Source organism: Palaemon carinicauda, chromosome 41 (genome assembly GCF_036898095.1).
Source record: "Palaemon carinicauda isolate YSFRI2023 chromosome 41, ASM3689809v2, whole genome shotgun sequence".
Lineage (NCBI taxonomy): Eukaryota > Metazoa > Arthropoda > Malacostraca > Decapoda > Palaemonidae > Palaemon > Palaemon carinicauda.
The window spans coordinates 31087486-31115330 of NC_090765.1; the positions used below are offsets into that span (position 1 = coordinate 31087486).

Consider the following 27845-nt stretch of genomic DNA (forward strand, 5'->3'; position numbering starts at 1 on the left):
TTATTTGTGTTGGTCTTGGATGTGTTAAGTAAAGAGATCAGAAACAACGAGTTGTGGGAGTTCCTATATGCAGATTTGGTGATTACTGCTGGAAATGAGAAAGACTTACAGAGAAGGGTTGTAGTAGAGTGGCAAGAGACTTTGGAGCGGGGTGGGTTGAGGGTAAGTGTTGAGAAGTAAAGAAGTTAGGGACATGATAGGTGTTCATGAAAGTACAGGGTCAGTTATAAAACAGGTGGAACACTTTATATACTTAGGATCTACTACAAGTCAGGAGGGAAAATGTGAGGCTGAAGTTGAGAATTGGATAAAATCTACTAGGGGAAGGTGGAGGGAGTTAGCAGGAGTGGTATGTGATAAGAAAATGCCAATCAAGCTAAAAGATAAGTTCTATAGCACAGTAATAAGACCAGTTTTAATGTATGGATTGGAAATGTGGGCTCCTAGACGAAAAGAGGAAGCAAAGCTTGAGAGAACAGAGAGGAGAATACTGAGGGGGATTACGGGAATAACACTGCTTGATAGATTGGAAAATTATGAAATAAGAATGGCTGGTATAGTAAATATTTCAGAGGTGATGAGAGTGTTACAACTGAGATAGTGTGGGCATGTGTTGAGAATGGATGGTAGGGGGTAGGGAGTGAGAAAGGCTTGGGAGGAACCTGTTTGGGAGAGAAGATTGAGAGGGAGGCAGAGAATTAGATGTCGAGATATCGTGAAGGATGATATGGAGAGAAAAGTTTTGGTGGAAGAGGGTGGGAAAGAATAAGTATGTTAAATCGATAATTATTTGACTCAAATACATACGGTAATTATAGTAGTTGATATAGTCCAGATATATACATTTATGGTAAAAATTAACACAAGTATCAGTTTTATGAAGAGATTTAATACAATGCTTAGTGTTGATTTCACAATTGTACATTATTAATATTTCAATAATTCTTCTCCATGATTTATTGTGCTACTGTATATTTCCGCGTATAAGACGACCCTATATTCCAAAATTTAATCATTAAAAATGGGGGGTCGTCTTATACTACCGTTATAAAAATCACACCTTGAATTCTATGTCTGGTTTATCAGTAGGCTAGCCTAGGTTGAGGTGTGATAACTACCGACACACATGAAATGATTTACATTGATATATAAATGTATAATGAAAATAATGAAACAATTTTTACCGGATATATTATTGGCATATCTACAAAAAGGGCATAAATGATAAATTCAAGGAATAATTCCAACTTTTAACCATACGAGCACAGCTGAGAAAATATAAACATCGAGCATTGGTTGCGTTGTTAGCAACTTTTTCTCTCGCTAACCTTTCAGTAAATTTAATGCTAGTGTTAATTATGATAGCAATAACATATAGGATATCATATTTATTTGTTTAAAAATTGATATTTTTAGCTGTAAATAACAATTTTGGATTACAAACGGTACAATCTTTATTTCTCAATAAAAATTACGGTACATTACAGTATTGCATTTAAAACCTAAAAATTTTTAAAACTCTATTTCCAATCAATATTAAACATCAAACCTGCAACATGCATAAATCTAACACCACTAAAACTCCTCATAGTTATCACTGTCTGTTTCGAAAAACTGTTCGAACATATCACAAGATTTATCATATACGCCATCATCGTACGGATTCCAGTCTGGTTCCGGTGAGTCAACTTTGGCTTCGTCATCGCATTTGTACAATAAATCGTCTTCACTGCCATCCATGGCATTTGAGGTCCCGTATTTTAAAAATTATTTTATGACACTTTCCACCTTTACATTATTATATGCTTTTATAACAAACTCGCAAAGAACATCAAAGATCATAAAAGAAGACGAAGAAAGAGGAGGAACGGGCATTTCGTACGTGAGCAGCTGATGTGCGTAAACAAAACAATGCAGGCTAGGTGACACGTGTTCTAGGAAAACAATAAAGGATTTGTTTTGTTATTTCATTTATTTTTAATTTATAAGGATACAGTAAGTAATATCATCATCTTTACATAACCTATATTTCATAAGATATCTGGTGTTGCAAAAGCTAGCCTAGGCTATACACAGATGGTGTTATGATTGACCAGTTGTCTTATACTACCGATATGAGATAAATTCATAAAAATTTGCTCAAATTTTGTACCTCGTCTTAAATGAAGGTCGCCTTATACGCGGAAATATACGGTATATGCTTTCAAAGTGAGAGCTTTTGACAAAAATAAAAAATTAAACTAATAGCCTCAGAAACATAATAGCCTCAGTAGTCACTGTGACTTGACTAGAAGGTGACATCATGTTAACACCATGAATGTTTTTATCTCGTTTTAGCACTGCAAAATAAGTGATTGTTCTTGTTTATGTTTTTTTATAATACAATGCAGTCATTTGTTTGGTGTAAGTTATTTTTGTCTGAACCATTTTTATGTGTACTATCTTTTACTTTATATTCACTTTATGTAAACTGTTACTGTTCTTAAAATATTTTTTTTTTCCTTGTTTCCTTTCCTCACTGGGCAATTTTCCCTGTTGGATGCCCCTGGGCTTATAGCATCCTATTTTTCCAACTAATGTGGTAGCTTAGCAAGTAATAATAATAATAATAATAATGATATGCTAGTTTAATGCTTTAGGTATTATGTATTTCAAATGAATCTTCCCAAGTTTCAATAGCTATTCCATGAAAGTAAAAAGAGATTCAACAATAATTTTAAAATACAACAGCCCCATTCTTAATGATAGAGCTGGTGTACTAATTAGGGTTTATCTTCCTCGATCACCATTTTGGGCTCCTTATTCCTTTAAAGTGAATTGCCTTGTGATTCGCTTTTTCATATCTTTTGATTGTACTCGCTTTGTTGTTTACGAGGCTTATTTAGGTACATATGTGTTCTAAGTCTCATTCTTGTCAGGAATGTATGGTCACCAGGTCCTTACTTGCTAGGTATCCCATGTAGGATTGTTAATAGTGGCATGTTATTAGGTATTGAAAGTGGGAATCTTTGGCCAAAGCCCAGATGCAGGATTGACAATGTTAATCTGAACAGAGAGCTAAAGGCTGTACAATACACCTATAGGTAAATATAGGGAGAGGTAACAATGTTAGAGTAGATTCAGTTTGTAGCTTCTGCATGTCTTTTACCCATCTCCTTTGCCCATGCAGCTGCATCCCTAATGAGATCTTGTTTGGGGTTCAGGTGATTCAGACTTTGTCAATGATAATTTGAAGAGTGACAAGCATTTTCTTTGATTCATAAAGAGTTCTTGTGTAAAACAGCACTGCTTATCATTGTATTTTTGTATAGATGCTTACTTCACCATCCTTTATGTGCCTGCTTGTAAGAATGTGGATACTGAGAAAGGTAATAAGTATATAAGCATTAAGTATGATACTATAATCTAGTTGAACTAAATTAAATATCAGATTCACTGAACATAGAGTTTTGATTTCTAATATCAGAATTTCAAAAGCTAGCCTAATATGATGGTACCTGACCTTCTTGAGTTTATTCAGTTTTTTTTTTTTTTTTTTTTTTTTTTTTTTATTAGATTATCAATTTTATAGGCTCCTGCGTTGTCAGGTTTTGTTTAGTTTCACCAGTATAAGCACTTGGTAAATTCTTATGAATTGGTTTGAAATTTTATGAATTTCTTTCTTACCTTTATTATTGATTGGTTTTGAGGTTAGTGAATGCAGTGTTTCATTGCTTATTCTTGTATTCCTCTCGTCAGCTCTCTCCACAGCTGAACAGTGGCAGACTAGACAATTCCTTGGTCTGTCTCATGTCTCCTTGAAGAGTGATAGCACAAAGTATTTCCATATCGTGTACATGATTAATTTTGCTGTGTGAAAAATTGGAATCAATGATAAGGTTTACCTAATATTTTGTCATTATTTCCTCATATCCTATTTGATAATTTTTTTATATATATATAGAGAAAACTAATTTTTTAAGAAAATATTTTGTATAATTTCAGATTTATGAAATTTATATACTTTCATAAATCATGAATTTTTCAATATTAAACTTACCCGATAATCATGTAGCTGTCAACTCCGTTGCCCGACAGAATTCTACGGGAGGGATACGCCAGCTATCACTATACTAGAAGGGGGTGTACTCACCAGCGCCACCTGTGGCCAGGTACTGCAGTACTTCTTGTTGACACCACCTCACTTTTTCCTCTGTCGTGCTTCCGGCAAGACGTTCTGGGATACGCTTATGATTTTGGAGTATTGTTCACGGTTTTTGGTGAAGTATTTCTCTAAGATTTCAGCTTTCGCTATACTGGAAACTTTTCTAATTAGCTTAGATAGCTTTTATTTGATTTTGATTAATGGTTAACGATCTTTTTGCTTGATTTGGAATCCCCCTTGACTAACTCTTTGATTCAAGATGTCTGACCTTTCACAAGCCCCACCCCATAGACGATGTAGGTCTTGTAATAGGCGTGTTCCGAAGGCCTCGGTTGATCCTCACACCGCTTGTTCTGACTGTAGGGAAAGACCCTGTCAGTTGGAAGATCGATGTGAGGAATGCGCCGGACTTTCGGAACTTGAATTTGTTCGATTCCTGAAATATTCAACCAAGTTAGAGAGAGAGAGAGTTAGGAGGAGTTCTTCTCGCTCTTCACTTTTTTCCTCACCTCATGATTCTCAACCTTTTCCTCCCCCTGTAGTGGCTACCCCCGAACCTTCTATTTGTGCTCAACCTGATATGTCCGATGTTTTGCGTGCCATTCAGGCTTTAGGTGACAAAGTACAATCGGTGGTTAGTGACCATAAGTCTCTTATGGCAGAAGTCAAAGAACTTAAGGTCAAAAGTGCAGTGGGAGGTGATAGTGCCAGTGCTGTGCCAAGTGCTAGTGTCAGTGCGGTGCCAAGTGCTAGTGTCAGTGTCAGTGTGGTGCGTGAGGGTACTTCTGTGCGTGCCAGTCGTCCTCCCAGTCCGGGACCTCTTGCAAGCTCCCAAGCCCAGGGGAGAAGCAATGTCGAAGGGCAAAAGGGTTCGGCAGGCCTTGATCGGCGCACAGAAGTATCCTCGGTGGTTGCGGGCGTGTCTTACAGAGACCGTCACTCCCACCCGCAGACGATTGAGCCCGTCTTTTACTCGTCTGCAGAAGAAATGTCAGGGAGAAAACGCTGGACTCAGGTCTCAAGACCTCTCAAACGCAAAGTCCAGACCTCAAGAGTTCTACAACCTGGTTGCAGTCATTGGATTAGCTCTGACTCTCCGCAGTCATCAGGTGACTGCACACCTCCTAAGAGAGGTAAGGTGATGCCGCAACAGACCTCATCTTCTGTTAAGGCTTTGCCTCAGCAGACCTTAGCGTCTGTCGACCCCAAGATGACTTTGCTGCAGTCCATGCAGTCACAGCTTGCGGTCTTAATGCGTGAGTGTCAGGCTGAGAAGGTTACACCTCCTCCTGCGATCGCTCCGCCTCACCGCAGTCCAGTCTGCCAGGCGTACGAAGTTGAGGTTCCTCAGGATACCTTACCGCGTACTGAGTTGCCAGTTACCAGCGGTGTGCAGCAACCTCGGCCTTCCTTAAGGCAACCTCAGCAATGGGAGCAAGAGTCTTATGCCTTACTTCCTCCGCTTCCGCTTGCGGTTCCACCAGCGAGGCAACAATCTCTTGAGGTACGACAACCTCTTCCATCCATGAGGCAGCCACCTCAGCACTCGCTGCAGCGACCTTAACCCTCCTCAAGGCGAGAGCCTCAACTCCTTAGGCTAGCACCTCAGGAACCTCAACTCGCGAGACAAGAACTGCGTTCTGCGCAGCCGCTACCTCAACTCTCGCAGCTCACACCTCAGGAACCTCAACTCGTTCCTCAGGAACCTGCTACTGCGCATCCGCAACCCTTACAGCAAGCGCAACTCTTGAGACAAGAAACTCATGCTAGGAGTCAGCCACCTCAACCCATGCGCCTACCTTCCTCTACTCTTCTTGACCAGTCTTTGCAGCCTGAACCTCAGGTTTTAACTCAGCAACAGAGACTTGAGGATGAAACCACAAGCGTTTATGCACCCGCTTGTTCAGATTCTGCTGTTCAGCATACCACTGTTACATTACCTCTCACTTCGCTACACTCTGGTGATGAGGTTTCTGAGGAGGAAGCTGCGCACCTGGATCCCTCATCAGATGTGGAAGAACCCAAGTCTTCTCCTCTACCCATTGACTTTCGTAAGGTCCGGGCTCTTTTCAGAGAGGTATACCCGGACCATTTTGTTTCTGCTACTCCCCGCTCTCCTCCATCTGAGTTTTCGCTGGGCATGCAACCTGTTAAGTCAACTTATACTAAGCTCGTCTTTGCTAGGTCATCTAAGAGAGCTTTAAGAATATTAGGGGAGTGGTTGCAGTCTAAGCAGCAACTAGGGAAGACTTCCTTTATGTTCCCACCTACTAAGCTCACTTCTAAGGCGGGCGTATGGTATGCCACAGGAGAGGAACCAGGCTTGGGAGTCCCTGCCTCTGCCCAGGCTGACTTCTCAAGTTTGGTCGACTCTCCTCGTAGATCAGCAATGAGGCGCTCTAAGGTTTGCTGGACCTTCTCCGATTTAGACCACTTCCTAAAGGGTGTATTTCGTGCCTTTGAGATGTTCAATTTTCTAGACTGGTGCCTGGGGGCCCTGAGCAAGAAGACCTCCCCTGCGGATAAGGACTCGGCCATGCTTTTAATGTCCTGCATGGATAAAGCAATTCGGGATGGGTCTGGCGAGCTTGCTTCAATGTTTGTGTCAGGAGTTCTTAAGAAAAGGGAGCAACTTTGCACCTTTCTTTCTTCCAGCATCACACCTTGTCAAAGGTCTCAACTCCTTTTTGCTCCGCTTTCTAAGTTCTTGTTTCCCGAAGAGCTTATCAAGGATTTGTCTGCGGCCCTGATTCAGAAGGACACTCATGATCTTGTGGCCTCTTCAGCTCATAAGACTAAGGTTGCTCCCTCAGTTCCCAGGACTTACCGCACCCCAGTGGCTGATACTCCTGCTACAAGGTTTATTCCGCCCTTTCGTGGCAGAGCCCCCAGCCGAGGAAGCTCCCGTCCAGACTCTTCCAGGAGCAGGTCTAGGAAAGGTCCCAAGACTTCAAAAGGCAAACACTGACTCTCCTCCTCTCCAGACAGCAGTAGGAGCCAGACTCAAGACCTTCTGGCAAGCTTGGGAAAGGAGAGGTGCAGACGCCCAGTCTGTCAGGTGGCTAAGGGAGGGTTACAGGATACCATTCTGCCGCAAACCCCCTCTGACCACTTCTCCCATCAACCTCTCTCCCAACTACAAGGAAAAGGACAAGAGGCTAGCGTTGCACCAGGAGGTGTCGCTCTTGTTACAGAAGAAGGCAGTGGTTATAGTCCGGGACCATCAATCCCCGGGCTTCTACAACCGTCTCTTTCTGGTGGCCAAGAAGACAGGAGGTTGGAGACCGGTGCTGGACGTCAGCGCGCTCAATGCTTATGTCACCAAGCAGACGTTCACTATGGAGACGACGAAGTCGGTCCTAGCAGCGGTCAGGCAGGAGGACTGGATGGTCTCGTTGGATCTGAAAGATGCTTACTTTCACGTTCCTATTCATCCAGACTCCCAACCATTCCTGAGATTCGTTTTTGGAAAGGTTGTGTACCAATTCCAAGCCCTGTGTTTTGGCCTAAGCACAGCTCCTATGGTGTTTACGCATCTGATGAGGAATATTGCAAAATTCCTCCACTTATCGGACATCAGAGCCTCCCTGTTGAGAGCCTCCACGAGTCGTCGCTGTCTGGAGAGTCTCAACTGGACTTTAGACTTGATCAAGGAACTGGGTCTGTTAGTCAACTTAGAAAAGTCCCAGCTCATTCCCTCCCAATCCATAGTTTACCTGGGAATGGAGATTCGGAGTCAGGATTTTCGGGCTTTTCCATCGGCCCCAAGGATAAGCCAAGCCCTAGATTGCATCCTGAGCATGCTGAAGAGGAACAGTTGCTCGGTGAGACAGTGGATGAGTCTCACAGGGACCCTGTCATCATTAGCCCTGTTCGTCGAGTTAGGGAGACTCCACCTCCGCCCTCTCCAATTCCATCTAGCAGCTCATTGGGACAAGGATTTGACGCTCGAAGCAGTCTCTATCCCTGTCACCAAAGAGATGAAGACCACTCTCTTGTGGTGGAAGACCAACCTCCTTCTCAAGGAGGGCCTATCGTTAGCGATTCAGACCCCCAATCTTCATCTCTTCTCGGATGCATCAGACTCGGGCTGGGGCGCGACCTTGAACGGACAGGAATGCTCGGGAACGTGGAACAGGGAACAGGAAACGCTCCACATCAACTGCAAGGAGCTACTGGCAGTTCATATGGCCTTAATGAACTTCAAGTCCCTCCTGCTAGGCAAGGTGGTGGAGGTGAACTCCGACAACACCACAGCCTTGGCTTACATCTCCAAGCAGGGAGGGACCCATTCGAGGAACCTGTACGAGATAGCAAGGGACCTCCTCATTTGGTCAAGAAGTCTAAACCTCACTCTAGTAACGAGGTTCATTCAGGGCAACATGAACGTCTCAGCAGATCGCCTAAGCAGAAAAGATCAAGTCATCCCCATGGAATGGACCCTTCACAAGAGCGTGTGCAACAGACTTTGGACCTTGTGGGGTCAGCCTACGATAGATCTGTTTGCCACCTCCATGACCAAGAGGCTTCCTTTGTACTGTTCCCCAGTTCCAGACCCAGCAGCAGTTCATGTGGATGCTTTTCTGCTGAATTGGTCCCATCTCGACCTTTACGCATTCCCACCGTTCAAGATCATCAACAGAGTCATTCAGAAGTTCGTCTCGCACGAAGGGACACGGCTGACGCTGGTTGCTCCCCTTTGGCCTGCAAGAGAATGGTTCACAGAGGTACTACAATGGCTGGTCGACGTCCCCAGGACTCTACCTCTAAGAGTGGACCTTCTACGTCAACCTCACGTAGACAAGGTGCACCCAAACCTCCACGCTCTTCGTCTGACTGCCTTCAGACTGTCGAAAGATTCGCTAGAGCTAGAGGCTTTTCGAAGGAGGCAGCCAGTGCGATTGCCAGAGCAAGGAGGGTATCCACTCGTAGAGTCTACCAATCCAAGTGGGAAGTCTTCCGAAGCTGGTGTAGAGCCAATGCAGTTTCCTCTACCAATACCTCTGTAACCCAAATAGCTGACTTCCTATTACATCTAAGGAATGAGAGATCCCTTTCGGCTCCTACGATTAAAGGGTACAGAAGTATGTTGGCTTCAGTTCTCCGCCACAGAGGTTTGGACCTTTCTTCCAACAAGGACCTTCAAGACATCCTTAAGTCTTTTGAGACTTCTAAAGAACGTCGTTTACCCACTCCAGGCTGGAATCTAGACGTAGTCTTAAGGTTCCTTATGTCTCCTAGGTTCGAACCTCTCCAGTCAGCTTCCTTCAAGGACCTTACCCTCAAGACTCTTTTCCTCGTCTGCCTTGCAACAGCTAAAAGAGTCAGTGAGGTTCATGCCTTCAGCAAGAACATTGGGTTCACATCCGAATCTGCAACATGTTCTTTACAGCTCGGATTTTTAGCTAAGAATGAACTTCCTTCACGTCCTTGGCCTAGATCGTTTGAAATTCCTAGCCTTTCTAACATGGTAGGTAACGAGCTAGAAAGAGTTCTTTGCCCTGTCAGAGCTCTGAAATATTATCTTAATAGGTCAAAACCTATACGAGGACAGTCAGAAGCCTTATGGTGTGCAATCAAGAAACCTTCGATGCCCATGTCCAAAAACGGAGTTTCGTATTATATAAGGCTTCTGATTAGAGAAGCCCATTCTCACATGAAGGATGAAGACCTTGCTTTGCTGAAGGTAAGGACCCACGAAGTGAGAGCCGTAGCCACTTCGATGGCCTTTAATAAGAACCGTTCTCTGCAGAGCATTATGGATGCAACTTATTGGAGGAGCAAGTCAGTGTTTGCATCATTTTATCTTAAAGATGTCCAGTCTCTTTACGAGAACTGCTACACCCTGGGACCATTCGTAGCAGCGAGTGCAGTAGTAGGTGAGGGCTCAGCCACTACATTCCCTTAATCCCATAACCTTTTTTAACCTTTCTCTTGAATGCTTTTATTGTTATTTTTTGGGTTGTTACGGTAGGCTAAGAAGCCTTCCGCATCCTTTTTGATTTGGCGGGTGGTCAATTCATTCTTGAGAAGCGCCTGGGTTAGAGGCTGTGTAGAGGTCCTTTAGTATGGGTTGCAGCCCTGTATACTTTAGCACCTTAGAGTTGATTCAGCCTCCTAAGAGGAACGCTGCGCTCAGTAAGGAAGACGAACTTAATAAAGGCAGAGTAACGGTTCAAGTCGACTTCCTTACCAGGTACTTATTATTTCATTGTTATTCTGAAATAACTGATTATATGAAATACGGGATACTTAGCTATCCTTTAGTCATGTACACTGGTTTTCACCCACCCCCCTGGGTGTGAATCAGCTACATGATTATCGGGTAAGTTTAATATTGAAAAATGTTATTTTCATTAGTAAAATAAATTTTTGAATATACTTACCCGATAATCATGATTTAATTGACCCACCCTTCCTCCCCATAGAGAACCAGTGGACCGAGGAAAAAGTGAGGTGGTGTCAACAAGAAGTACTGCAGTACCTGGCCACAGGTGGCGCTGGTGAGTACACCCCCTTCTAGTATAGTGATAGCTGGCGTATCCCTCCCGTAGAATTCTGTCGGGCAACGGAGTTGACAGCTACATGATTATCGGGTAAGTATATTCAAAAATTTATTTTACTAATGAAAATAACATGTTTCAGGAAAAATGTTTTGAGAAGCTTTATAAATTTGCCGAGTTGCCTGATTGGAGGAAAGGAATGAAGGTATGGCAAACAGTGTTTGACTATAAAGAAGATCCTGTAAAGGAAATCAGAGTATTACAGAATGATTTGGCAAAACCACGACCAGATGTGGACCTGAGGAACTTGAAGGACAGTTCTAATATTCTTTCTAATCTTCCCCAAGATGTCATCCCGAAACATTTGAGGACTGAAGGTGGATCTCAACTCGGAGGTATGTCATATGTACTAATTAACCCATAAGGCCTGGAAAGGATACAAGCAAATCTGTTCTTGGGCTTGAGTTGATATATAAAACCAAATTTATTTCATCATGAGGTGATATTTATACACATGGGTAAATTGCATCTGAACAAAGGGATCTTGAATAGCAATCAATCCCCTAGACTTTGAATATGGGACAAGGATCTGCCAACTGATTAAAGCATCAGATTATTTATGTAATTTGTTTCATGTCCTTGAATATATATCCATCCATATAGTTTATTATGGGAGAAAAACACAACATTAGTTATTTCATGTTGAACTGCAAAAAGGGTAAAGGGGACTTGGACATACTTTAATGTTGGTGTCTGGACCTACTTTACTAAAGAATAAACAAAATTAGCTTTGACTTACACTTGAATTTTAAAAAATGGAATCCCCATAGTGAAAAAAGGAACAACAGTAAAAGAGAATAATGGTAGAATTTGACATAGCAATACAGGGTGCAATGTGTGATTTCAAGTACTGTAATTTTACTTTGTCTCTATACTAATACAAACCCTTGTTCTTTAATATGAATTTGCGTGCAGTGTAGTTGCAACTCTTCTGTTGAAATATATGATGAGGTGTCGAAAGTTACTGTTGGGTGGCAAGGAAGACCCTCCCAACTGCTGTCAGACTGAGTAGCCACTTTTGTTTTTAGTTGCCGGAGAATACAGATGTACTCCCAGTACAGTCAACTGGCTGTTTTAATGTTTTGTTTTATCATATAGATAATTATTGACAGTTTTTTGTGTGCAAGGGATATTACCTAAGAAGAAGTGATTTGCAGTTGTGCCCATAACTGTAGCTGATTGACAGTTGTCTGTGTAACCTGATGACATAATCTTTTGTTCCTGTTTGACAATATTCCTGTTGCTGCTTATTCCCTCACAAATGTGTAGTATTTGCTGCTGCCAAGTTGAAGGGAATGGATGTCACCCTTTCTATTACCATCAGCATCTTCCCATGTCCAGAAGACATTAGAAATGTAATCTTTTGGCAGTGCTGTGTATACAGAGTTCCTAGGGTCTTTTTCTTCAGTGTCATTGTTGTTGGTCTGGAAGGAGAGCTTACAATTCCTCCTTCACTTCTGCTCACCTTCATCTTTTCACACACTGCCAGTTATAATGGAGAGGCTCCGCCCTTCTTTTCATATTTATGGTCCAAGAAGTCCCAGAAGACTGATCGATATGAGTTGCACATACGTGACCCCTGCTGTTTATTTCTCTCCCTTGGGAGTGACAGTGCTTCCCAAGGAGTCCCTGTGACTCCCTTCACCGGAGATGAAGAATAAGACAACCAAGAGAGATGGTGACGAGACAACGCAAAGGACACCTAAGAGTGCTTCCTCATCTCATCACACATTGCCTGTTGAGATGGAACGGCTAAGCTTTTCTTTTCCCACTTTTGGACGGAGAAGTTCTAAGGACTAATTGATAGGACTTTCGTTCATGTAACTCCCACCGTTTCTGTCTACAAGGGAGAGGCAGTGTTACCTGTGCACAGGAATGCGACCTCATCTGTTCATACATTACTATGCACATGCTCCTGTGCTCACTGCTGTGTATGAGCCCCTGTGCACACTTATGCACATGCCCCTGTGCATGCTACTATGCACTTTTCTTGTGCATGGTACTATGCACATGCCCTTGTGCATGCTACTTTGCACATGCCTCTACCTGTTCGCATGTGCATCCATGGATACGTGCCCACTAGTGGCTAGTATGTGTGCATTCCCTTATTATTTGTGCATGCATCCCTATGAAAGCACCCTCACCCTCATCTGTTCGTGTGCGTACTAAGTAGCATACCCTTATTGTTCGTGCCCTCACAAGTTTTCTCTTGTGCTCTTACAGGAAGAAGGCTAGAAGATGATCTCCTTCAGAATGTCCACACCTGTTCACACACTGTAGAGTAATCATCTGTACTTGTGCGGTCCCTCATCTGCTTTTGTGTATTCCTACAAGAACAACTTACATGTTTGCACGCGCCCTAGAGCGCTCTCCTCAGGGATTTTCACCTCAACACTCATCTTCTGAAAGCACACATTCACCTTCTAGAAAGGCTAGAAACTTGATAATTCTATGTTGGCTAGATAATTAATGTTTTGAGAGGCGAGAGGACATGTACCATAAATGTTCCATCCCTGAAATTATGTACCAGTATGTGGTACAGATGCTCACATACGGCTACCTGTGGACTTATCTCACAAGAATGAGAGCTCATACCGAATGGTTGGTTGGAATAAGGGGCTCGTGCTTCTCTCCCCTTCCAAAAATATCCCTCTCTCTGTATAGAGAGAGTCATCCCTCTGGGTACAGTCTTTGGATCGCCCTGTTTTGCAAACATAGTTGGTCTCGTACTGAATGCAGTGCCCTCATAAAAAGATCTGATCAGTTTAGTGGCATACTATCAACAATCTCTTGAATTTGGGTGTACAGTATGTACCAAGAGAAGAAGTATGTACCAAGTCGTTTATGATACAAATGCTCACTAGCCTGTTTCAAGCACTTTGTCTCCTACGAGATCAACCTCTCGTCTTCTCTATCGTAAGAAAAGGCTCCATACTATCCCGAATAAGTTGAGCACTTGTTGTCTGTTCAGAGCACAAAGTTTGTTTTGGGTGGGTCTAGACACACTGCCAAATCAACCTTGGAACATGCGTCTTTTTCACATATTGTCCATCCATGTGCTATTTGGGAGTGATATATTATGTATACAGTATTCCCTCATCTATCATTGATAATTAGTTCCAGGCCACCCCGCGATTGGTGAAAATCCGCAAATGAGCAAGGCCCTATTTATTTTATTATTTACCTATATTTTAAACCTTTATAAACCTCCCCCATGCTAATATTAAACCACCCTCTATATGTATTATGTTTTCCCCCATTCATACAGTTTTAACAGGAAACACTTTCATATTTATGAAAATTTTATATGTGCACAGTATATATATATAGTTATAAGTATATAAATAGTTACAGTAAACCTTATTAAAAGTTATTTAATCATTAAACAGTTGTAATTTTACATTCTCTCTCTCTCTCTCTCTCTCTCTCTCTCTCTCTCTCTCTCTCTCTCTCTCTCTCTCTCTCTCTCTCTCTCTCTCTCTCTCTCTCTCTCTCTCTCTCTCTCTCTCTTTAATTTTTTTAGCTTGAATGATGACTATGATATTTCTCTTATCTTTCTTAATGTTACGAGTGGTCCACTTGATGTTGTAAAGGTGTCCGACTTCCGCAAAACTAATGCCTTCTTTCAACATGGCGAGAAGTTTTGCCTCCTCAACTATGGTCTGCACCTTCCTTAGTCACTTAGGCTCACTACCAGAGGCCATAAAAGGAATAGGGTGTTTGGGTGGCATCATAAGGATTGAAACAAAAGTAAGACCACGCTAAAACTTCACTAAACGCAGGAACACAAGTTACTGTAATCCGATGTAAACAAAACTGATGTGCATTTGGGAGAAAGTACTGTACAAGGCGAGATACTGTGAGGTGACATTGCTGTGCTCCATGGCCATTGAGGTCTCAGGATACAAATCTCTATTCTGTGTTTGGTTGACTCCCACCTGTTTGCCAATAACGGGGCCATGTAAGATCTCGAGTGAGTACAGAAAAAGTGGTATATTGCGAGTTGTGACATATATATATTTTAAAACCCGCAATGCACTGAGGCTGTGAAACATGAGCCGCAATGTGGCAAGGGAATGTTGTATAGTAAAGGAGGCCATATTGTATAACAATGATTTGCTTTAATTTTATTACATTTGGTAGGGATGTTTCCCATGTTGCCACATTGTGGGGATGTGGGTCAGCATGAAGTCCTGATTCTGCAAAAAAAAATCAAGTACTGAAGGAAAAATTTCTTTTGGTGGTGCCAAAACCTCCTTTCATAAGATTTTACTACATTTTTTCAAGACCAGGAAAAGTCAAGCAGGCCTTTTAAAACATTGTGCATATTGAAACTTGGGTGAATCAGAATTAAACAGTTCCAAAATATTAGATAGTCATCACTTCATCTAAAGCTACTAGAGAACGACACCCAGCAAGGAAAGGGTACTCCCTTGCTTGCACGTGCCCCTAATTGTTTGTTCCAAAATGGACAGGCGCACTCATTTGCCCCCCCCCCCCCTCCCCCTCTGCTCATCTTTCCTAGTCCCAGAACTGGAAGATCACCCATACCCAATTTACTTAGGCGTCACCCTTGGCGGAACGCTCTCATTAAAGGAGCACATAAATAAAAGCAAACATAAGGTAGCAACTAGGAACAACTTCCTCAGTAAACTTGCCAACACTAGCTGGGGAACCGATCCTGAGACTGATACAAACATCTCTAGTACTTAGTTATTCTACTGTGGAGTACAGTACTGTTCACCAGTGTGGTCAAGATCATGCCATGTGCATAAGGTAGACCTAGAGCTAAGTAAGTCCTGTCAGATTATCACTGGTACCCTAACACCAACACCTTTACCATCTTATATAAAATAGCCGTTATCCCACCACCCCATATCTGACAAGAAATGCTAGCAAAAACTTGAGAATAAACAAATTAATGACCCTAGGTATCCACTCTACAATCCTTTGGAAGGCAAAGACTGATATCTCACAAAAGCTTTGTAATAGTGGATGGACTAGAACCAGTCAGGGCAGCTGGTCACAGGTTAGAGAAGTGGCGGGAAAGTGACCGATGGCCATCCAATGAAGTGTTGCCCAGCCCAAACAAAGGCCTGCCCAACGGAACAACTCTAACCAAGAAGGACTGGGTAACCCAAAACAGAGAGCAAGGGTAGAAGTAGGCAATGGAGATAACTGCCACAAATGAGGATTAGCCAACAACCCTGGATGCCAATGTGGGGCAACACCACAAACAATGGAACACATCCTACGAGGGTTCTCACTGGGCCCTCATTGCTCAGATCAAGACTTCAGAGAGGCAAATGACAGTGCCCTCCTGTGAATTCGATATTGGCAGGATATGATGATGACCTCTCCCGATAGCATAAATTTGCCCTCACTTGGTGGAGAGTAATCTCCCAGGCACTCATACAGATACTACCGCTAGAGAGTTATGGGGTCCTTTGACTGGCCAGACAGTACTACATTGGATCCATCTCTCTGGTTACGGTTCATTTTCCCTTTGCCTACGCATACACCGAATAGTCTGGCCTATTCTTTACATATTCTCCTCTGTTCTCATACACTTGACAACACTGAAATTACCAAACAATTTTTCTTCTCTCAAGGGGTTAACTACTGCACTGTAATCGGTCAGTGGGTACTTTCCTCTTGGTAAGGGTAGAAGGGACTCTTTAACTATGGTAAGCAGCTCTTCTAGGGGAAGGACACTCCGAAATCAAACCATTGTTCTCTAGTTTTGGGTAGTGCCATAACCTCTGTACCATGGTCTTCCAATACCTTGGGTTAGAGTTCTTTTGCTTGAGGGTACAATCGGGCACACTGTTCTTTCTTATTTCTCCTCCTCTTGTTTTGTTAAAGTTTTTTTAGTTTATATAAGAAATATTAATTTTAATATTGTTGCTGTTCTTAAAACAATTTGTTTCCTTGTTTCCTTTCCTCATTGGGCTGTTTTCCCTGTTGGAGCCCCTGGGCTTATAGCATCCTGCTTTTCCAACTAGGGTTGCAGCTCAGCAAATAATAATAATAATAATAATAATAATAATAATAATAATAATAATGTGTCCATGTGCACTCCTCTAAAGTTCAGCGCTTGTTTAGAAGTGATAGTGAACCTAGACCTAGACATTTGCTCTCTTCAAGAGAGGTGCACTTGCTTGTTGGGAGCATGCACTTCTACTTGTAAGAGGCCTGTTAATTGCTTCCTTTCCCTGCTTAAGGGTACTGTACTCTCCTGTTCATGCACACCCTCACTTTTCTGAGTGTTCTTTTGTTCAAAAGAGCTCACCTACCAGATGCTTACAAGATCAGAAGTATGTTCTCCTAGCCTTGCTTGCCATCATGCACGCAAGCGCTTCTCTGACTGTAATTGCTCATATGGGTTCTCGCCTCACTGGAAAAGTATGAAGTGCTCATATGTTCTTGTTCCCCTTGCCATAAGCAATTATCTGTTGGAAATAACTTCCCTGAATGTGAGTGATCTATTTGCAATCAAGCTAGATGTGACTGAAGGAGCTCCTCGTCTTTAGAAATGCAAATCAAGGACATGATTGTCCACAGGTCCTCCCAGAGGGAATGCACATGCTTTCAGCGGTACAGATCATCGACCAGTCACCCAAGGCTAGCGAGGGATCTAGGGCACTTCTAGGTCTGCTAAGGAAGAGAGCCCCTTTTCCATGATCAGCTCCTTATCAAAATAGCAGCCAGGTCTATTGCTAGAACTATAAAGGAAGTAGTTTGAACCTCGACAACAAGCTAAAAATTGCCACTCCCCCCCCAACCACTTTCAGTAAGACAGGTACAGGGACATGGATTTGACCACTCAAGTCTCAGGGCCTGCCGCAGGAGAAAGAAAAAACCCTGAGACTGAGTCAACCTTCTTGAAGGTTCTTGCGAGGAAAGATCCTAGAACATTGGTTAAGATGGCCAAGACCTACAGTGACCACTTATTTGGGATGCTGCAGGGCTCAAAAACCACCTTGGAACTACGTACCCTGGTCTGAACTGGCTCTCGAAACAATAAAAAATGCAGATGGGCAAGTTTATGGGAGAAGTAATTCTCTCAGAGCAAGCCTTTTTAATAATATTCTGCCTCCAGCACTTTCTATGCAGAAAAAAGTTTATGCACCCATGGAAGCCAGTCCTTCCTCTTGTGCCTATTGATGCCATGGTTATGACTGTGACTCCAGGGATGTCAAGGAAAAGACGTGGGTTGGAGCCTACCATCCTCTCAGCTCCCTAGTTTCCCAACATGGAAGCCTCTTTTACGGCGAGCCTCCAGACGTTGTCTAGACCGGACCACTGGTCTGGTGCAGTGGCATATTTTGCCTCTTCTTGGGACCTTTCAAAGCAGGGAACATAAAGGACTCTACCTACCTAGTACTATCAGAGTCAAAGGCAGTAATCTTTTTGGCTCACCAGTCAGCCAACCAGTGGACCATCTGGATCTTCAAAGGGAGAGAGACTGTGGCAGTGAAGTTTACAAGGCAGATCATTCAGCTAGAAGCTTTGGCTCTGAGAAAACCTCCTATTCATCATAGCCCAGCCCTCTTCACTCCAAGGGAAGTAAAATAGACATTGGAGTAATGGAGAAAGCCATAAGGGCTCCGAAAAGTACAAAAACATCAACAGCACATTCAAGTCAGTTCTAAAGAAGGGGGAGATCAAAGTGGCCACTCATTGTAATGAGGGTTGTTTTAGGACTTCCCTGCCACCCACTAGTAACTACCTTCACCTAGTTAGATTTTTAACATCGTCAATAGGCGTAGGAGGAGATGATGATGATGATGAATTTCAACTATGCCGAAAACATATTTCTATTGAAGAAATCATGGTTGTACATTATACAGCAAAACTGGTGATACCTGAATTCAGTGATTTTTGTTAGAAGGTCACTAACTGACAACTCTCACATTCTTCAGCTAGATCATTATGGAAAAATTAATCCAATAATCTTTAATTATGATAAAAATGAAAAAAAAATAGTTCAGCCTCGAGTCATGGAGTGGAGGCTTGACTTACTGATCAGACGAATACTACAGAGAAGGAACTGTCCTCCATTCCTGAGTCGCCACAGAATTCAAACCCTCTCTGACATTCTGATGGCAGATTGAAACACCGGTCGGAACTCGAGACTGAAGTGCCCTGAGTCATCGCCTGATTTTTCTGGACTTTTCTTATCCTCTTCCGAGTCTTTGGATTGTGTGTCTGATTTACATCAGAGAATGTCGATAACCTGCAAATACCAACTGTTATGCAAGGTTATCGATCGGTTAAAGACATCCTGTTTGTACGTGGAGAATCGCTGGCTTAGCCTGTCTCCGTTGTTGCGAGAGTGTAATATGGCTCACCAGCAGATCGCTGAATCCTGGTGCATGTCTCGAGACAGAATTTTAAGACTCAGAAGAAGAACTATAAATCTCCCACTGAATTAATTACTGAACTGAGTTTTTTTTTTATATTGAATTTTTATTTAGTAACTAATTTTTTTTATTAGTCATTTTTATTCCAACGTTGGGGTAGGTAAAAGGCTGTAGAACGGGACACCTTGTGTGAGGAAATCTGTATTGATTTGGGTTTTTTTTAATTGTAAATTTTCCATGACCGTGACAAAGTTATATTAGATTTAGTAAATTTTTATTGTCCTGTAATACCTTTAGTCCAAAATCAATAAGTTTTTTATTCTTTAAAATTGATTTTGGACTACAATGAATGTCATTTTTCTTTTTCCTGGATAGCTTCAAGCCTGTGTATGCCTGTAATACTGTAATGTTGCCTGTAATAACTGTTTTGTGATGTACTGTATATCCGTTGTGTTTCATGGTTTATCTTCTATTCCTATCACATTTTTTATCATGAAACTGTCAAATGGTGTACCTAATGTGATATATATAATTTGGTAAGTGGCTGAAGGGACGGATGATGAATTAAATCTCTTTTAGTTGATCATTTTACCTCTCTATTAGATTTTTTTTGTAATGTAAAATATACTCACTTGATTGTACAGAGTTTGTGTGGGGTGTTGTTGTCAGTTAAGAGACGTTTTTTTGGAAGGGCTAAAGGGGCGGGGGATACAATGAATTAAGGTTTGTGTGGAAAAAAAAAAAACTTTGGTTTGTGCGTTATGGAAAAATACATGCCATTTTATAAACAAATATCAATTCATTATAAATTGTAATATTTTGGTTAACCCTCAAGTGGCCCCCCCAAAACTTGACTTAATCTGTTATTGTTTCTTTTAATAGGTAATGATAGCAATACCCTACTTGCAGTAGGGAGTCAAGTAGAGGTACAAAAGAATAGCTGTTACAAGAATTAGGATATTGGATTAATATTTCATAATCCTGCACCGGTTTACGTCACTGGTCAGACTATAACTGGCTTTGTCCAAGTAATATGTATAAACCTTAATCCCCTCGAGAGTAGTCTTGAGCACAATGTCAGTTCATGTGTTGGGATTTCTTGTTAGGTGGTGAGGACTGTCAAAAGCAGGTTTACATACATACATACATATACCAAAGGCACTTCCCCCAATTTTGGGGGGTAGCCGACATCAACAAGAAACAAAACAAAAAAGGGGACTTCTACTCTCTACGTTCCTCCAGCCTAACCAGGGACTCAGCCGAGTTCAGCTGGTACTGCTAGGGTGCCACAGCCCAACCTCCCAAGCAGGTTTACTTGGATAAATTATCTGACTTGTTGAAATATGGAGAACCTGTTAAAGATAGGCAGCGAGAGTGATTTGAATTCCCCTCTGCTTTTAAAAGTGATATAGAGATATCAAGCTGATGATTAGACATTTTCTAGTTTTTTTACTGTGGGGGATTCTTATTAGTGCAGTGGACACTAGTGAAAGAAAACCCTACGGTTGAGTAGATAGTCAGACTCTGTTCACAAACTGTGTGGATCTTGAACTGCAATGTGGTGGGGTTCTCCATTAAGCTTGATGATTTCTTGTGCGGCCAGTTGGGAACTTTGACAATGATTGTAGCTGCTGGGGTTGGCTGCTGAAAAGATATTGTGTCTGGACATTTATTGCAGCGGTAGTGTTGCTTGGTGAGATAGTTGGACCACCCAGGCAACAGCAATGTACACAATGTGGCGTTCATTAATGTACTATAATATGTAAATATTTGTAGCATGGCTTTAGGAAGTTACTATACTGTATTTGATAGGCTATTTAGCCATGCCCTCTGGGTGTAACATTGAGGATTGTAAGCGTTTTTTTTTTTTTATTACAATATTTTTTGTCTTTCTGATGTAAAGGTTAGATTGTAGAGACAAGTCAGATGTGTAACCTAATCTTATAATCCCTTTGATCATAGCGGAAGCAACCATACAAATTACATTTGAATTTAGCCTAGATATGCATACTGATTCCTAAGATGTAACGTGTAGAGGTACAGTATTTATGTCTCTCCTTCTGGTTTTGTATACCTATATTATATCACCCTGGTATCTATTTTTTTTTTCCTCTAAACTGTTTAAATAAACTTTTTTTTTCTCATTTTTATTAAGTGTTTCATTCCACAACAAAATTGTCCCCTTCTCAGCCACTAATTTAGAGTCTCTTACTTTCCCTTAGTACTGTATTACTGTTTTTTTTTTTCCTCTACTAATGATTATAGAGCTTAAATAACCTGAAATATAGCTGCCGCTATTTAAATTGGATTCCATGCATGCCAGTAACAATTGAAATGGCGTACCTCTGAATAATATTAGGCAACTACAGTTTTAGCTGGGTCCCCTTCCCAGTATGAAATCAAGGGTGGTGCCCAGTGCCCAGTTGTCTTGACCTGTTTCCCAGATTTTTGGGTATTCCACCGTTTTACCTTTTTGTGTAGTGAATGTTGGAGTGTGGTCGGCATTCGTACACTAGGCAGCCTGCGTGCTACATCTGGCTACAGTCCGCAAATCACTACAACATGAGTGAAATGCAACTACATAGAAAAAATTTCCAGCCATTCAGTAGAATAGTTACACCAAAATCAGTTGTGGCTCGGGGCTAAAATCAGTGGGGGCGCTACTCCCAAAAAATTGTAGCCTTAGCTTTAATATTATGCAGGAGGAAACATACAGATATAAGAAAATGTATTTAGAAGCTTGATAGAATCTTAAAAGAACAAAGTCAAACAATTTATACTTACCATAACCTATATTGTTACTTTTCAAGCTTGATCCATTCATTTAAAAATTAAATCCATTTTTCTTGTTTTAAGAACAGACAACTTAGGAATGTTGTTCTCCATTGAAAGCGCTGCATATTTAGTGTTTCATAATTCATAGTACTTTTTAGAAAACTTTTTCTTGTTTTCAGTGTTGAAAAGCAGCATTCTGCCTCTTGTAGATAGGATAATAATCTAATTCTACATTTATGACATTCAAGAATATATTGCACAGTTTTTTAGCACAATACAATACCTGGGGAGTAAAAAAAAATAACTACCCGCCACTGACACGCGAAGGTCGGCACTGTGGGAATGACAGAGCTCTCTCTCCCTCTCAACCCTTGGCTCAGGCTCACATGTAGCTTCCTAGGCTCATGTGCACAACAGCCAAACACCCTGCAGGTGGGACTATGAAGTGCACAGCATAGTTTTTTTTTTTTTTTTTCTTTTTTTTTAATGAATGATGGCTAATGACATTAAGCTAAATTAAGGATTATATTTTGTACAAGTACCGTACAGTATAAACAAAAAAAGAGAAAGAAAAATCATATTGAATGTTAATAATATCAAATAGAAATAGGTGCTTTTGCAGTTCCACAGTAATTATCACGAGCTGCCACTGACTATCATATTTTTCTTTTGTAAGGAAAACCAGTTCATAGGAATGAGAGCATCTTTCTCAGCAGAATACATTGTTTTGGGTTACCTCTGAATATGATGCTCATTGTTACCATTATAGAATATACCTTCTCATACCCTAAACCTGAAATAGGCTATTAAAAATCCTATTTTTTTTCTTTGATTTAATATTCAATCTTTGACTTTTTACTTTACTAATGAATTTTATGGTTATTGTGGTGGTGAAGCCAATAGACAAATATATCCTTCGAGTTATGAATATCTAACATAAGTGTAAATATCCGTCATATTCTTTTAAATGAAAAAAGTTATAAGAATAGTTGTGTTGAACTGTTGGAAATTAACTTTAACTTTAAAGTAGGGGAGGAGTCAGCATTATGAAGCTTCATCTGTGGTGGAAATGTGGGAGGTTGGGCTGTGGCACCCTAGCAGTACCAGCTGAACTCGGTTGAGTCCCTGATTAGGCTGAAGGAACATAGAGAGTAGAGGTCCCCTTTTTGTTTTGTTTCATTGTTGGTGTCGGCTACCCCCCAAAATTGGGGGAAGTGCCTTGGTATATGGATGGAGTAATGGTTCAAGTTGTCAGATTTCTGAGTATGAGGTATAAAGTTCTTCATGGACAAAAACAATCTTGAAATGAAGAGTAGACTTTAATATATTAAAAATCTTATTGTTAACCTATGAAATTAGGTTCATTGTTTGAGTTTAAAAATTAATGACTATGGTACTTTTATGTCTTTGAGAATTTACAGTAATATGGAGATTACGGTCTAGTATATCTTTACATTTTAACCCTTTTACCCCCAAAGGACCTACTGGTACGTTTCACAAAACTCATCCCTTTACCCCCATGGACATACCGGTACGTCCTTGCATAAAAATGCTATTAAAAATTTTTTTTGTATATTTTTGATGATTTTTTGAGAAAATTCAGGCATTTTCCAAGAGAATGCGACCAACCTGACCTCTCTATGACAAAAATTAAGGCTGTTAGAGCAATTTTAAAAAAATATACTGCAAAATGTGCTTGAAAAAAAATAACCCCTGGAAATTTCCAAATACCCTGGGGGTAAAAGGGTTTAGAGGCTATGGTTGCTCTTCATTTAATGTGCTGTATTAGTTATTTTAACTTTTTACTTTTTTTTTTTTTATATTGCAGACACAGTAAATGAGGATATCACAGAAAATGATGCGGATCAGCAAATGAGAACTTCAGAAGGGCCTAAGTTCCGAGTATCTTGCAGCAGGTAAGTCTTGTATTAGGAAGGTAACTTGTTTCTCTTTTCCTAGTATTTTCTTCTTATTCAAGGGCATTGATTTATCTCGAGATTTTTAAAAATATACCGGTAGGTATATGAAGATAAATGAAGGTTCAAGTCATGGATACCATATTTCTTTGACTCCAATAAATTTACTTTGCTATTACAAAATTATTTCTGCTGTTAGATTTATTTTGATACAGTATATATCTTTCAAATGTATGGAAGGTTGCAATTATTCTGTAATGATGTTGCATAATATATTTTTATCTTTGACTTTGATGATCTTATTGAACATTTATAGTGTAACTATAGAAGTATTTTAGTACTGTAGTCTCTTTAACTCTTCGTAGACACGGTTATGAAAGCATCTGTAGAACGCCACATGGTTCTCAAGAAAATTATTAAATTTCAATATACAGTAATCCAACTGCTATTGCAGGTGTGTTGTTTGAGACCCCCCCCCCCCCCCAAAGCTGAAGAACTGCATAGTAGATACAGAAATCTATGGTATTTATGTTTTTTTTTTTTTCATCATTTAAAAAAGGATATTTTTTATTTCATGAACTTAATAATTTTTAAACCGTCCTAACACCTTTACTTTATAAACCCATTATACACTCTTAAAACACTTTATAAGCCAAACCATATATATATATATATATATATATATATATATATATATATATATATATATATATATATATATATATATATATATATATATATATATATCTATCTATCTATCTATATACAGTCATACCTCTCTTTACGAAAGTCTCTGCTTACAAAATTTTTCTAATTTTTATATATTTTTACTTTACGTTTGGTATTTTCTAAATTTTATAATTTTCTTCATCACTTCCACTTATCTTTTTTTATCACTTTGAACTTCCTCTTGGCCTACTAGTTCGAAGGCATCTTTAATAAATAATTATCCAAGGAAGCTTGTTTCTACCTGGTTGTTAAAACTTTTCTGAAATAACTCGGGCAAACATCATTTAAATACTTAAGAGCATGCATGACCTGTGTGAACCTTTTCTGGGTGTGTCTTTTCTATGAAAGCCATCATTTTATGGTAGCAAGCTAGAGCCTCCTTAATTTCTAGAGTTGTCATAAGGTCATCCTCCTCCTCCTCCTCCTCCTTGCCACAGGTCATCCTCCTCCTCCTCCTCCTCCTCGCCACAGGTCATCCTCCTCCTCCTCCTCCTCCTCGCCACAGGTCATCCTCCTCCTCCTCCTCCTCCTCGCCACAGGTCATCCTCCTCCTCCTCCTCCTCCTCGCCACAGGTCATCCTCCTCCTCCTCCTCCTCGCCACAGGTCATCCTCCTCCTCCTCCTCGCCACAGGTCATCCTCCTCCTCCTCCTCGCCACTAGAGAAATGTTCCTGAACAACGTTCACTTACATGACCTCCAACTCCTTCAGGTCGTCCATCGCAAGTTGTTCCTGGTGTTCTTCAGAAATCTCATTAATTTCGTCCTCATTGACTTCCAGATCCTTGGACATCACGAGTCTAACGATCTCGGAAACCTCAGATTGAGAACAGGTTAAGGATCTTCAACTTTTTCAGCTTCAGCTTTAGCTAGGCCTACGTGGAAGCCCTCGAAATCTCATGCGGAGATGGCATCAGGCCACAGCTTCTTCCACAAAGAGTTCAAGGTGCGCTTCGAAACCTCCTGCCAAACTAAATTGATGAGTCTGAGGCATATCACAACATCGAAATGCTCCATCCAAAATTCAAGCAGAGTGAGGTTTGTGCCCTCAGTGATTTTGAAACATCTCTTGAAGAGATGTTTCATATAGAGCTTCTTAAAGTTTGCAATCACTTGCTGGTCCATGGGTTGGAGGAGAGGGGTGGTGTTAGGCAGAAGATAAAGAACCTTGATGAGGGATAAATCGGCTAAGATATGTTCCTCGAGGCCAGGAGGGTGAGCAAGGGCATTGTCCAACACCAGCAGTCATTTCAGATGGAGGCGCTTCTCTTCCAAACAATTTTTCACAGTAGGGCCGAAACAAAGATTTATCCACTCAAAGAACAAGCGTCTTGTTACCCAGGCTTTTGCATCAGTCCTCCACATCAACGAAATCTCCTTATGCACTTTGTGGGCTTTGAAGGCTTGAGGAGTCTCCGAGTGATACACTAGCAAGGGCTTCACCTTACAATACCCACTGGTGCATTTGCTCAGAGTGCATGGGTAAGTCTGTCCTCAGAGTAGGGAGATAACCAATAGGAGCTTGGGAGGATGGTGGTGAGTTTACAGCTGGCGGCGGCCAAATTTTAAAACTTGTCTCGAAGGTTTATGTGCGAATATCGTATCGCACCTCGTTCCGTAGCATGAAACTTTTTTCACAATATGAGTCAGAAAAATCTAAGCATCTCGTTTCGCATCATGAAATTTTCGTATGCAGAAGCTTTTGTATCAAGAGGTATCACTGTATGTATGTATGTATTTTAATATTTCAAGGTCCTTTGACGATTATGAAATGGAAAATTACTGTAAATATACAAATGCATACATACATACTCACACATGCACAGCGGGTATTCTGTGTGTGAATTTTACATGAAATATCCATGTACTTAGTCATGTTTTTTTTGAGGGGGGACAACTTGTCAAATGTTTTCCACCAGTGGTTTACCTTAAGGGAAGTAAATTTTTGCTTATAATTCTAAATGATGGCTCCTGTTTCATTTGCTGCATTAAAGTACCGTAAACCCATGGATGGCAAATCTGCAGATGAGAATGAGAACTGTTTTATTATTTGTATAAGGACTTATTTCTTCGTTTGAGTATTTGTCAAATAATTTGTAAGATTGTTTTTCAAACCTTATCCAAGTATTAACACTTCATTTTCTGTTGTATTAATATGGATTGACATTACTTTCTGCATTTTTATCTTATTATAGGACAGGATCCAGCCACAATTTTGGATCCCCAGAGGCTGCACGGCAGTTTGGGGCTGGTGTTAATGAAATGTTTGGCTGGCCAGTAGATCTCTCTAAATTTGACCTTGAAATCCTGCTTTATATCGATACTGGTAAGTAGAGCTTCACACCTAGATGCATACAGTAATTTATATACTGTAAACGGTACTGTAGAGATTTATGATTTTTTAAACCTATTATGGTACTTTGAGATAATAAAAAAATGCCAAAATTTAGTTATTAGTAACTATTATAAGTAGGACTCTTTTCCAAAAATATACATGAATTTCACCATGTGGTAATTACAAAAATCAAATAGATCATTTAGCCATTAATGAGGAGAGAAGGAGGATTTTGAGAGATGTAAGAAGTTATAGATATTGGTAGTGATCACCAACTTATTGCCACACTGAAATTAAAACTGAAGGCACCCAACAGAAATGTAGATAGGATACCTAGGTTTGATACAACTAAACTTCTAGAAGATGAGCACAGAGAAACATTTGCAATTGAATCTAGAAATTGATTTACAGTCTGAGACTTTGAGAGATGAAGAGCAGACAATTCATGAAGAATGGTGTGATATAAAGAATATATATCAGTCAATTGATAGTGAATTTTTGGGACATGCAGTTACAAGGAGAAAACCATGGATATCAAATGATACGTAGGATACTATAAAAAGGAGACAAAGATTGAAGTTGATTGTTGAAAGTGTTAGAGGAAGTAAAGGAAAATTACAGGGTAGAGTATACCAAGTATTCCAGTATTGATGGTGAGGTCAAAAGAAAAGCCAGGAATGTCTTGCGAAAATATTTAGACAGGAAAGCAGATGAGGCTAACAAAGCTATGTACAGTATACAGGGAGTGACTATGGTGTAAGAATTGCTCATAGAATTATTATTGAAATCTCTCCTGGGGCAAAGAAGAAGTAGCATATACCCATCAAAAATAGAGATGGATTTGTTATAACAACAGAAGATGAAGAAAGACAATGTTGGATGGAACACTTTAGTGAGGTCATGAATAGGAGATATGAAGGGATTAATTTGATTGATATACTTGAAGCTGATGAAGACCTTGATGTGCCCATGATTGAATTCAGTGTGTTTGAAGTCGAAGCTATCATTTAAAAAACTTG

At 40.6% G+C, this 27845-nt stretch overlaps 1 protein-coding gene across 1 annotated transcript in view; it reads left to right on the forward strand.

Moving 5' to 3' along the window:
• LOC137632248 (tRNA (guanine(6)-N2)-methyltransferase THUMP3-like) overlaps positions 1–27845 on the forward strand; it is a 72555-nt gene that overhangs the window by 21100 nt on the left and 23610 nt on the right. The window contains exons 4-6 of the mRNA XM_068364140.1: positions 10790–11042; positions 23677–23764; positions 26687–26817. Of these exons, the coding sequence (XP_068220241.1) occupies positions 10790–11042; positions 23677–23764; positions 26687–26817 (472 nt within the window). The remainder of the gene's footprint in view (positions 1–10789; positions 11043–23676; positions 23765–26686; positions 26818–27845) is intronic.